At 29.1% G+C, this 13214-nt stretch overlaps 3 protein-coding genes and 1 pseudogene across 3 annotated transcripts; 2 read left to right on the top strand and 2 right to left on the bottom strand.

Annotated features, from left to right (window-relative positions):
- Positions 1–1103, top strand: part of LOC105621556 — a 3500-nt pseudogene extending 2397 nt beyond the window's left edge.
- Positions 1104–3643: 2540 nt separating this feature from the next.
- LOC105621490 (NADH dehydrogenase [ubiquinone] 1 alpha subcomplex subunit 2) lies at positions 3644–4495 on the top strand. Its single transcript, XM_012202957.1, has 3 exons — positions 3644–3726; positions 3816–3922; positions 4407–4495. Exons 1-3 carry the CDS (start codon positions 3644–3646, stop codon positions 4493–4495), a joined length of 279 nt encoding a protein of 92 aa, XP_012058347.1.
- A 1025-nt stretch (positions 4496–5520) lies between these two features.
- LOC105621489 (pseudouridine-5'-phosphatase-like) lies at positions 5521–7122 on the bottom strand. Its single transcript, XM_012202956.1, has 4 exons — positions 7068–7122; positions 6090–6308; positions 5787–6019; positions 5521–5700 (listed from the first exon to the last, which is right to left on the bottom strand). Exons 1-4 carry the CDS (start codon positions 7120–7122, stop codon positions 5521–5523), a joined length of 687 nt encoding a protein of 228 aa, XP_012058346.1.
- Positions 7123–8148: 1026 nt separating this feature from the next.
- On the bottom strand, positions 8149–12293 carry LOC105621488 (zinc finger protein 773). Its single transcript, XM_012202955.1, is given in 9 exon segments — positions 8149–8391; positions 8805–9059; positions 9126–9318; positions 9576–9743; positions 9817–10014; positions 10096–10366; positions 10617–10733; positions 10736–11138; positions 11770–12293. Coding segments are annotated over 9 exon segments (1971 nt in total). The 5' UTR covers positions 11893–12293.
- Between the last annotated feature and the right edge of the window lie 921 nt (positions 12294–13214).

Raw genomic sequence — 13214 nt, 5'->3', positions numbered from 1 at the left:
TAACCAGTTTTTTACAATAAAGCCTCGAATTTCGGAAAAAAAACGGCGGAAGCAAAATTGTACACCTAATACATATATAAATTAAATGCATATATCTTTTCTTGATAGACACTTATATATTTTTTAGCATTTCACCAGAGTGGAATGAATTTACGTATTGTATTGGTTTGATAGTAGCCAATAAGACTACTTGGGCTAAAATGTGTAAAAAAAATTGGAATTATATCAAAAGTCAGATTCAGAAAAGGAAAAATTGTTGAACAGTTTGAATTGTGCTGAAAATTCTAATATTATCATCAACTATTTAAATATTACATTCAACACATTATTTCAAAAGAATCATTTTCTTATGTTCAAGTCTATTCTTAATAAGCATTCGAATAACAATTTGATCCTTGACTACATATTGAACAACTTTGAAATTATAAAACCAAAGTAATTACTTTTCTCTTTGTAAATATAGTCTCAATCATATTTTCAATTATAAAGACAAATTAATCATGATTATATTATTTTGTCTTTATAGAGGACTTACTACAATTGTAATAATAACATTTATTCTTCGGAATGTTTTTTATGATGAATAAATTGATAAAGTATATTTTTTAATTTTAAATATACATATTTATTGATTTATCAACTATCAAATCAATAAAGCTTTAATTGTGACGCGCTTCTATATATATATAATAATCTATATATATATATATAATAAAAACTATTGCACTGGATATAAATTATTTCAACTTTATATAATCATGATTAATAATGATATTAATAATTAATTATGTTTGCATCTATTTTTGAAAAAAATCACGTAAAATCGGATAATACCGTGACGCGCATTTTAAAATCTAAGCTTATGATATAAGAAATTGATATTATTATGATAAGAATTATGATATAAGAAATTATACTTGTTATCAAACATTTTCAATTAATCTGTTTCAGATAAAAGTATTCTAAAGTATATTATAAAAGTGTATTCTCGGACGTTAATTTTGATCATGATTCGAAAACTTCAAATGCAATTAAAACTGATAGAAAAGCGTAAAAATGAACTTAAAAAATATTTAGACATTTTTAAAAAATTGTTTTTTTAGAAGAGCATCAACTTTAATGATCAACTCTTCATCCAATCAATCAAAAAAAAATATAATAAAAAAACATTTATCTGCATAAACTTTCTAAAAAAATATTATTTTTATTTGTTACTGCCATTCGTAAATAAGTTTTTAGGTATTTTCAATTATTTCTAATGCTATAATAATGCTATTTCTAATGCTTTAATAATTTCTTAATAGAAGCTGTTTAGAAGCTATGTATTTATATATTATAACAGAATCCACGTGATATGTTATTCTTCTGTATTGAAAAATAATCCATATAATATTATGTAATTTGAAACGATCTTTGAAATCGTTTATAAAATATTTTTATAACCGCAGTTATTAGATACATATCAAGTATATGTAATTAAATTAATTGTCTCTATTGATAAAGATATAATACTGTCTAAATATTATTTTTTTATATAATATTTATATAATATCGCTTATACTAACAATGGTATTTAAGATATATATTTATAGTATTATTACAATGTATAATAGTTGCTTGATTTGGAAAAGAAATAAGTAATTTCATCACCTTGTAATTAACGAGTTTGTAATAAAGTAGCTTTATTTAAATAGTAGTTATTATATTATTATATATAAATATAGAGGAAAGCCTTCTATTATGAGATAAGCGCCTGAGATAGCGGTGTGTCTGTTAAACTAATAAACGCTATCTATTGGTTCCACCATGAATTTATTTCTCTTGGATTGAAAATTATTTAGTAGAAAATTCATTAGATCATGCCTGTAATCATTGTAAGCCTTGTTTAATAAATAAATATTTGATAATAAATTCTTTATAATGTAATTAAAATAAGATATCGTACTAATAGAAAAATACGGAATATGTTAAATTACTTAATTACAGAAATTAGATTTCGTAAAATCGTCAAATCAAAGGCATGGAAATCGTAATATGAGATATCTAGAGTATTTCTAATATGAAATAACCCATTCTCCTAAATCATAGTGAAAATCGTTGTTAAAGTATGTTATTGTACAATAACAAAAAAGACAATCGGAATAAACGTCAAATGTCTATTTCGGCGATGATTAGCTTAATTTCAATTAGAAGATGAATTCTGGATATAATGTATCGTATACTTATTTTTTGCACACACTAGCTGTGTTGTTTGTATTGAAGAACATTAAATAAAGTTCTTAATTGCAATACTGATATACTTTGCATTTTACTATCGATTTCTCAGGCCATATTAGGAGCACAATTTTTCGACTATGCGATTTGCTCACTTTTTACATTTCTTTAATTTTCAAAAAGATTGGAATTTGAATTAAATTTTATATAATATTATTTTAAAGCTTATTAAATTCCTTTCAAAATGACCTATTATTTTTTTAAATTATGCCCATAAATTTCTAGCATTTATCCATAAATAAACTCAGTATCTTATATAATAAAGATCTTTCTTCTAAAGAACACATCAAATCAAGAGAAAGTCAAAATAAACGTATGTACATGAAAATGATTTTTTTGTTATAAAATTTGATTCTTTATTGATTTTAAGCATCAAAATAAAGTCATTTTGTTGTCATTTTGATTTTTATTGATTTTAATTGTTCCTTGGAATTAATTATTAAATTATGTGTGCGTTTTGTTTCACACATAATATACACTGATATATCATTTTACCTTTATAATATTTACCAAATATTAAAGAAGAATAAAACAATTGATACATTATGTATGTAAGTCGTATATTTGAAACGAAATTCCTAATTGTAATGTTTCGCCATGTTTGTTTAGTTCAAGATTATCCTATCAGGAAAGAGTTGAAAATGTCCAGAGTATCAATCATGAAACTTTATCTTTAGGATGGAAAGTGAAAGGTGAAAATTTCAACCATTGAAGTTAATAGAGAAAATTTTCACTTTTCACTTTTCATCCTAGGAAAAAAGTTTCATTGATACCCAGACTTTTATTTAATACATAGGGTATTAAATAATTAAATAAACGCGATGCGTTGCAAACACTTTGAAACGTTTTTTAACTGGTCAGTTTATAAAATTCTTTCTTCTAATTGGTCTAATTGGTCAAATGCTTTAAACCATTTGTAGCGAGATTTTGATCACAACCATATTGTATAAACGAATCAATTAAAAGCCATTCCACACAAATTTGCATAGCCACATAAAGATATGCATAAAGAAAATCATCCAATCGTATTTTACGTTTGACCTTATGATAGAAATGTGATTGGATAATTTTCTTTATGCATATGTTTAGCGGCTATGCAAGCTTGTGGAATGGTTCTAATCAGAATCTTTTCTTTCCTCCCATTCCATAGAAAAGAAGAATTTTGATTAATTTCCTTATACACTATGCATTATGCGTTATGCAAGAGTCTGTGATGTGGCCTAAAAGTCTCTAGACTTTCTAGTGAATCAAACAATGATATAACAACGGAATTCTAACCTAACCTAACTTAACCAAAACAAAAAATTGTGTATGATTGAAATTGTGATGAAAGTGATTTATATTTTTCCAAGTTCTTAGTTATAAAAAAATGGCTACTGTAAAATTCGGAAAACACTTGAAAGAGTTGAGGATCCTTCTTTGTCAAACGTCCAAATCTAGTCAAGGCGTTAGGTAAAAAAAAGTTGCACGACGTAGGCGGACATTCTGTCAGCGATCCAATTTAGTTACAATCTGTTAATTTTTGTGTATGACCCTTGCAGAGACTTCATCGAGCAACAGTATGTACCATTAAAGAAAAATAATCCAAGATTTCCCGTTTTAATCAGGGAATGCTCATCGATTGAGCCGAAGCTGTATGCGCGTTACGGTATGTAAAAAATCTAAGACACAATATCAATTATGTTTCTTTAGGAAACAAGGATGCTTTCCATTTAATGACACAAATCAACACAAATGTTGTTTTGTCCTTCTTGACATTCAGAGAGTGACATAGAACAATACTTGTGTCAACTTGTGTTAAATGGAAAGCACTCATAATCGACAAAAACGGCTTGCTATCCTTGGTATTCTGTAAATAACAAAATTAGAATGACATTTGTGTCGATTATGTCTCCTAAATAGAAAGCATATCTAATATCAAGTTGATTTACAAATTATTTACATTTGTTTTTCTTTTTTCTAATATAAATATTGTTTATTTAAGCTAGTTCCATTATCACTCCATATACTGAAAATCCATAATTTACATTATGTATACTATAGATTTTCGATACATGCAATGAATAACGGAATGCAGTTTTAATTCTCATAAATTATATAATCATAATCCCTGTAAATTATTAATTTTGCAGAATATGGCGTAGAACGGTGCATGCCTCTGTCAAATCTGAAGTCCGAAGAGATACTTGGAAGAGTTCAAGAATTGGCATCTCAAAAATAGATATATTTTATTGTGTTAATCTTGTATGTATTATAATATGTATAGTGTTTTAATAAAATAGTTGTATCAAATGAAAGAAGGCATTGATAGGAATCTGTCTGATTTTGATAAATTTTTTTTATCAATATTTATGTATACTGCATGTTAATATATGTATATGAAAGAAAGATATAAACTAATTTATTAAAGATTTATTAATAAAATATTTAATTAAAATTTTATTTAAAAAAAATTGCACAAAGAATTATCTTCTCAACAAGAATTATCTTCACAACAAGATATTTACTTTTTCTTTGTGTATCTAATTTTTATACATTAAACAACTAATATTTTATAAAACATGTGCAATATTCTCTACACTTTAAGACTCAAAGACAAGGGAGAGTTAAAAAATCAGTCAAAAGTATTTTTGCTATCTTTTTTTTTAAATATTGCGGTGTTAAGTTTTTTACTGATTCGAAGAACTTTGCTAAACATAAATTTTATTATCGCTTTACGATATTAAACTTTGTATTTTATTTTAAATTTTGTCTGAAAAATAAGTCTGTCCGATTAGTTAATACTTTCTGGCCATTAACTTAAGAGTTAACATTTAGTAAATATAATCGATACATAAATATATCTATAATTAAAACTTCATGCTATTAATAAATATATGGCACGAAACATTTATGTATAATTGGAACTTCATCCTATTAATAAACATGGAAGGGAACGAAGAATTATCTTTTGCGATATGTGCACTCATATACGTTTTCGATTTCAGGCAGTGATAATTTCCATATGCTATATGAAAATATATATCTGCAGAACATAATATTATCTTTTCTTTTTTCAAATCAGATCTATGTACATCAGTCAGACTTTATTAATGCTAATTAATGATTAAAACCTGCCTGCAGGCTTTTTCTGATTTTCGCCAACAATTATTTGCCTCATTTATAAGGGTCTAATATGTTCTAATATTTTGTTTTACAATCTATACTTTCTTTGTATATAGGAAGGAAAATGGTTTAATTATATTTTTATGTTATAAATGATGGTAGGCCGAAGTGTTCTGGCTTGAAGTCTTCCAAACTTTCTAAGACCAACGTTGCGTTGTTAGTGAGGTGTTTAGGAAGCTGAGGATCTGGCACCATTATCACTTGCATCTTAGCAGCAATACCAGCCTGTACTCCATTCGGTGAATCTTCAAAGACTAGGCACTATATACAGATAAATAAATAATTTTTGATTTGAATTTTGATTTAAGAATGTATATATAAAATATGTATTGAAATATACAACAAACCTTTAAAGGATCAGGATTATCAGGGAAACGTTTTGCAGCAATCAAAAATATATCTGGATGTGGTTTTCCTCGGATAACTTCTGGGTCAGAACCACCATATACTTTATGATTGAATAGATCGAATAAGTGTTTCCATTTTTGAGTTTTTAAATCGCTACTCTCCTCGCTTGAACTTGTAGCTAGTGCGATAGGTATATTATTCTTTTTAAGATGCTGCAACAATTTTTCTGCACCTACATACAATTAAAATCAATCAGAATACAATGCTGATTCACTTTCGTCTTATATATATATATAATTTACCTGGCATAAGATTACATTGAAGAAATACTTCTTTGCATATAGGAGCGAGCTTATCTTCAAATGATTGCACTGTAATCGGAAGCTGTAACATTTCTATTAAAGTTTGCAGAGCTTCGGTAGTTTTATTACCCATAATTTTCGCTTTGTGCTCCCAGCCATACGTTTTCCCATATTCCTGAGTGACATGGTTGTACGCCATTGTATATATGGATTCTGTATCTATCATGTAATAAATTGAATAAATTAATATAAATTATTTTAAAAAATACATTTCTGTAAATATCTCAATGTCACGATCGTCAAAAGAAATTGATGTCATTACAAAAATATGTCATCATATTCTTGAAACTTCCACGAGTGCTTTCTATATAAAGATTATGTGTTTGATACAGTATCATACAGATTGCTCCTCGCTCTGATGAACTGCAAGGTTCACGGAACATTGGCATTCCAAGAATGGATCTGGACACGGAGAAAACCCGCGAAACGCATAATCTTTATGTCATCATATTGTATAGTAGCACAATGACACGGTGAAATTTCCCCAACAAACGAAAATGAACTGGAATGAATTGAAATAAATTTTCAGAAATATTGATTCACTAATATTAAAATGAACTTTTCAATCCTGAATTTTTATTTATTTATAGGAATTGCATGGAGCATATTTCTATGCCTTTCAATCTAAAAATAATATTAGCTTTTTCTGTGCAACACACACATTGTGAATTGTTCAATTCAAAATTTTAAATAGGAAATGCAGTTTTTCAATCCAATTGCATCCAATTGAATCTAATTAAATCCAATTAAATCCAATTAAATCCAAAAAAAATATTTGCTATTTAAAATATGCATTCGGATAGAAAAAATTTTAATCCATCTTAATCTATTCTCATTTGTTGGGTCAATTAATACAGAAATCGTTATAGAATATAAAATTGTGTAAATATTATTTATAACAATCCAAAATGTTCTTACCTAGTAATAAACCATCCATGTCGAAAATGCAATGAGTAACATCGTGAAAATCCATTCTAATCACTGATTCTCTTAGGTTATATACGGTATAATCCGCCGGAATTCTTATAAGGATCTCTTTTTGTATTTCGAAAAATATGAGAATTATTATTCGACAAAAAATAGCAGCTCGCCCGAAAATGTATGTTACCTACGTGATGACGTGATGTTTCAAACTAATTTCCGTGATAAAAAAGCAGATGTTAATACTTATGCTTGTGCAATCAGATTTCGACATGTAGTCATGTAGATACGGTATTGAGCGATACGAGTCTCCCTCCCTCTCGATATCTAGCATTAATCCTACACGTGATCTTCAACCCTGCTAGGGAACTCTCCACTATCTAGTTATCGAGCTAAGAAGAGCAAGATTCAATAATTGACTTGATAAATAATGTAAAATGTTTATACCAGTATTGGATAATGCATAAATTATGTAAAACTTGGAAAATTTGAAAATAAAATTTTAGATATCGTAAAAAGTCACAATGAGAACACAAACATTTGTAGTATATATATGAGTTGGGGAAATACAATATACATTTTTTATTATAAAAATTTTTACGAAATGTGTTCACCAAGTATATTTGATAATTAATGATTAAACAAGTGTATATATATATATACAATGATCTAGTATTATCAATACTAATAATGATACAATATAAAACGTATATAATTATTTTGTCTGATTCTATACAAAAGGCTGATACTATTTATATACTTATGCATTTAACTAGTTCCCATGTTTTTGTTCCAATCTTTTAGCTTTTAGATTCTGTGGATTACATGCGAACTAATTATTTAAATTATAACATAATTTAATTATGACATGCGAACTAATTATTTAAATAATTATTGATTTTTCTGTTTGCATGTCTAAACAATAAGAATCTTATTTTTAGACCATAAAATAAAATTTAGAAATTTAGAAATTTAGAAATTTTATATGTTTAATACGTTATTGTGTGTCGCATGTTTTCCAATTTTAATCAATTGGCACAAAAACATAGTCGTCTTTATTCAAGTTTCATCTTAACTTTTACCTATGTTGAATTAAATCATTTTCCGTAACATTAGGAATGCTGTAAAAGTTATACGGCAAGTTCGTTGGCAAAAAGTTTTGTAATCCTGGCACTGTATTGAAATATGTGTTTCGATCTCTGAATACCGTTTCTTGGACAGTGCTAGTGACATCCGTTTGGAAAGTTTGAATAGCAGTTGTTGGAATAGCTTGGATGACTATCGGTTGTGATGCTGAAGCATGAGGAACTGCTTGTATTACCTGTAAAAATACAACATTGAAATAATCCTTTGCGTTAATGCTGCTTGCAAACAGCTGTAAATTATCTAAACAATAAGATTTGCGCTTTCTCATACATTTTTCAATTTAATATAGTCTATCTTGAATAAAATGTGATTTAGCTTATATTTTTTTCAATTATTATTACTTTAATTATTATTGATGTACATACATAAAATAGAATGTTATTAATAATTCAACATCTGATAAAATTATATGCTATGATAAAATTATATGCTACTTAACTTTAAAGGCACTTAAATATTCACTATTTGAAAGTTTCTAAAAAAAATTATAATGAAATCAATTTGAAACCTTTGACCCACTCAGGATTGTGATGCAATAAAATAAACAATACTTAACGAATAAAAAATTATAAAAACATGCATATCTACTTGTACTGTCGTTGATTCTGTTTGAGGTATTGGAAGTGGATCCTCTTCAGCAGACTGCTGTTGTATCGGAGTTTGCGTTTGTTCTGTCGACTGCTGCTGTTGCAATTGTTGATTATTGGTTAGATGCTTAGTATGAGAAGTATTAATTCCATGTCTACGTTTCATGTGTTTGTTATAATTTGGCCAATTCGTAAAATGATGCTGACACTCCAAACAACTGTATGGACGCTCTCCGGTGTGTTGTCGCCTGTGTGTCTGCGAATGTGAAATAATCGCATTAAGTAGAGCAAAATATAATTAGATTTCATAATGATAACTTACAGTTAATATCCCTTTGAAACGGAAGCACTTTCCACAGAATTCACAGGTAAACGGCATTGCACCGGTATGAATTCTGTGATGTTCTCTCAAGGTTCCTTTCTCTCTAAAAGTTCGTCCACATACAGCACATTGATGCGGCTTAGCCCCAGTATGTACTGTTTCATGTTTTTTCAATTGTAAGGGTGTTTTAAATCTGGAAGTTTATATTCTTAGATTCCGAATTCATTTCTAACTTTTATTCTATGGTTTATCATCTCATCATCATGATAATAATATTTTTATGCTATTCTGAAGTGTATTAAATATGAAAGAGGCAGCTAAAATTTCATTCAATTGTTACATGAAAAAATATTAAAATTTTTAAGAATACCAAACGTGTAAAAAATTTTAAACATATTAAACTTAATTATAGATTTAAGGAAAAAAAAGAATATGTATATTTTTACTTACGCTTTTGTACATTGAGAGCAATTGTATGGCTTATCTGGTGAATGAGTTAGGAAATGAGCTTCTAAATTTCCTTTTTGTATGAAGCTCTTACCACATTGATCGCACGTAAAGTTTCTGACACCAGAATGAATACGTTTGTGTGTTACAAGATTTGGTTTTGTCGAAAACCTAAAAAAGTAAACTTTTTTATTAACATATAAAAATTTTCTAAAATGTGTAATTTAAAAAAAATAGGTTATACCTTTTATCACATTGGTCGCATGGAAATCTATTCTTCATAGTTTCAGGCAAATGGCATCGATTATGAATACATAAAGCACTTTGCTGCCTAAAAGCTTTACCGCAAGTTTGGCACACATATGGCCGTTCCTCGCTGTGAATTGTCTTATGAGAGTCTAATACTTTTTTATGTACAAATGATTTTCCACAATCGTCACAGCTAAAAATAAATTAAATTATATTAATATACGAATACACAAAGTTCTTATACAATCCTGATATAACAGCAAATAATTTTTACCTGAATTTCGCTTTATTCTTATGCCTTTTAACATGAGTAAGAAATCCATAATATTTATCATAAACCTTACAACATTGCACACACATATACTTGGCTTGCTGATTATGCACCATTTCATGATGCTCTTCTAATGCTTCTAGAGATGGTAATTTGTCATTACAATCTGTACATAACCAAGGATATCTCTCCAAACCTTCTGCCTTTTTTCTTCCATGCTTTGTTGACTCTATCGTTCGTGTTTCTCTTATTTCTAAATTTGATTCTGTCTCTACTTTAAAAGTACATATTATATTAGATTTATGATAGATTGATATCATTAATATTATATACATATATATATGTGGGAAAAAGTCGTGACGTTTTTCTCGTTAAATGGCATTAAAAAAACGCCACGAACTTTTTCCCACACCTAATATATATTATATATATATGTATACATGACAACTTTTAAGAAATAAAACAAATAATAAAAAAAACACATTTTTTATAAATTATTTATTTTTATAAATTATTAATCTTACCAGGCATATAATTATCTACGACTTCATTTGCGACATCATTCTGATCCTTGTCTACTTGAGAAGGTATATCAAGCTCAGATTCTTCTTCAATTTTTTGTATTTGACCTTTTTTTTTAATTTTTTCTTAGTTTGTTTGGGAGAGCTCTTCTTTATCTGTAGCTTACACTTCTTCTGTTTTGCATTATCTTGCATCTCTTGAGTTTCGGAATTCGCGTTTTTATTACATCCTTCAATGAAGTAAGAATTATTCAAGATATTAACTGTTTCATTAATATAATTGCCAGATAATTGACACTGGACAATCTCCTCCTTATTATTGGCTTCGTTCTTTGGAAACTCTACGGTCTCCTCAACACAATCTATATTTGGTTCGGTCGGTTGTGGTTCAGACTTTGAATCTATTAGCAATTGTCTTAGAGATATTTGTGCTTGATTTGTCTTCTCAAAGAATTCATTGCATTGGTTCAATGAATCACAGCAGTCTATGCAAACCATGAGTGGCAAGCCATCTGTTATTACAACCTGCACAATTGTAATAATTATTACAAATAAAAATATATCAGAAGTAGTATAGTTTACAAAATAAGGAAATTGAGGAAATTTACAAATCAATTATTTCTTAAATAAAAACTTTTATTTTATTATTTTAATGAAATATAAACTTAAACATTATCTTTGCAAAATTTATTAAGTTTCTAATATAAAAGAATTATGCATAAAATTGAAGTTTGTTTGATCTAATATCTCTATTTTTTAAATTTTCGAAAAAGACAGTTTTCATTCAGGAATTGAATAAATAAATGAATTTTAAAGAATCTAGATTTCTTAAATACAGAAATATAACAAAATAAAAGAATATATTGGGCGTTCCGTTTCATGCATGATGCGCATATCGTTTTATCTTTCTTTAATATTTGATGAACAACAAGGATAAATGATATATCATACGCACTACGCATGAAACGAAACGCATCTATTATAATATATTATTTAAGATTTTTATTCTTAATATTTAAAATTTTTTCTTTCAAAGAGAAACTGTGTAACAATAGTTACATTCAATAAAATACATTCATTTTCGTCTTCTTAGATCAGACAGATGGTTTTCACCAAGGAAATAGAACTGCCGGTTGACTGTGATAACTGCATGTACCTGTATCTGCAGGCATTTCGCGATCTTGGCCTCGATCGCGAGCTTCTGGCCTTCGGCATCGTAGATCCCGATGAGACTGTCCTTGGTCTCGGCGCATAGCCGGCAAAGTTCCGGATCCGTCATCGTCGTACAGTGCGTATACAAAGTCGTCGCCGTCGTCGTCGTCGTTGTGCGCGAGATCGTCGTACGCCGTCGTCGACGTAGCGCGTGGACGCATCGCGTTTACCCCCTAAGCTCGTATGCGTCGCGCGCGCATCATCGTATCGCGCCGCACGCGTAGTACGAGATCCCGGGGACCACACCGACCCGGGTTGTAGCGGACATGTTGTATCCACGCTCGTGCAACGAAAGTACCGCGACCACAGGCGCGCTGATGATGAGAGGCAGGCGACTTGTTGCTCCTCTACGCAACACACTGCTGATCGATCAAACGACCGGCCGGATTACTCAGCGATTATCCACCTCGTTCTCGGAAGCAGGGAATAAAACGCCGCGTGTGTCCGTGTACTCTAATATACTTCGCAATGGTCCCACGAAAACATATACAATCGTCGGAGCGTTTGTTTGGAGTAAAAAAAACATTAGACTTACGAGCGCGCACGCGCATACGTTATCCGGCTAGTCGATATAGTTGGCGATCATATTTACTGACGGTCGATAATGTCGAGTGTGATAATACAATTGCTTTGAAAAATGAAACATGGCCGTTTGGAAAATATTGTAGTAGAGATCATTTGCGGATTGAAATGAATCGAGTGGATCATGGATGATGTTTTAGTTGTTCCAAGTAAGTTAAACAATAGATATTGATTACATAAAGATTAATGATTTATGATACAACGAAGATATATACATAATAAGCAATTTATTGAAACAGAAATTAAATCAATTGACAAACATTTTTTTTCCTTCATTTTGTTTTTATTTCAATGAAAAATAAAAACAAATTTTTATTGTCTTTTTTTATTAAATCTGCTGAAATTATTTATTAAGCAAGTGTCACTGCAGACTCATATACACATAGATTCTGTTCACTGCATCATTTCCCAGCAAACGAGAACGATGGATTAAAATGAATTGAAATTTTTTTTCTATCCGAATATTTTAAATAGCGAATACTTTTTTTTGAATTCAATTGGATTCAATTGGATTAAAAAACTGCATTTCCTATTCAAAATTTTGAATCGAACAGTATTCACAATACACACACAGAAAAAGTTAATATTATTTTTAGATTGAAAGACATAGAAATATGCAATTCTTCATGCAATTCCTATAAATGAATAAAAATGCATTTATTTTAATCCATTCTCATTTGCTGGATTTCTAACAGGGACTCTCGGATTGAACCGAAACTAGATGGTGCAACCCAGCAAATGAGAAATTGAAATGAATTGAAATGGATTCAGATTTTCAAAAATATTGATTCACGAATGTTAAAATGA

Source organism: Atta cephalotes (genome assembly GCF_000143395.1).
Source record: "Atta cephalotes unplaced genomic scaffold scaffold00034, whole genome shotgun sequence".
Lineage (NCBI taxonomy): Eukaryota > Metazoa > Arthropoda > Insecta > Hymenoptera > Formicidae > Atta > Atta cephalotes.
Note: the sequence above shows the minus strand (reverse complement) of the source record. Positions and strands in the feature narration are given on the sequence as shown.

Bases quoted from the DNA above. Each gene is read 5' to 3' on its own strand.
- LOC105621490 (XM_012202957.1), top strand. From the start codon at position 3,644: ATGGCTACTGTAAAATTCGGAAAACACTTGAAAGAGTTGAGGATCCTT. The intron at 3,727-3,815 runs GTAAAAAAAAGT...TGACCCTTGCAG, and splicing joins AAATCTAGTCAAGGCGTTAG to AGACTTCATCGAGCAACAGT. The intron at 3,923-4,406 runs GTATGTAAAAAA...TTAATTTTGCAG, and splicing joins GAAGCTGTATGCGCGTTACG to AATATGGCGTAGAACGGTGC.
- LOC105621489 (XM_012202956.1), bottom strand. From the start codon at position 7,122: ATGGATTTTCACGATGTTACTCATTGCATTTTCGACATGGATGGTTTA. The intron at 6,309-7,067 runs GTAAGAACATTT...ATTACATGATAG, and splicing joins CATGGATGGTTTATTACTAG to ATACAGAATCCATATATACA. The intron at 6,020-6,089 runs GTAAATTATATA...AATTGTATGTAG, and splicing joins TCAATGTAATCTTATGCCAG to GTGCAGAAAAATTGTTGCAG.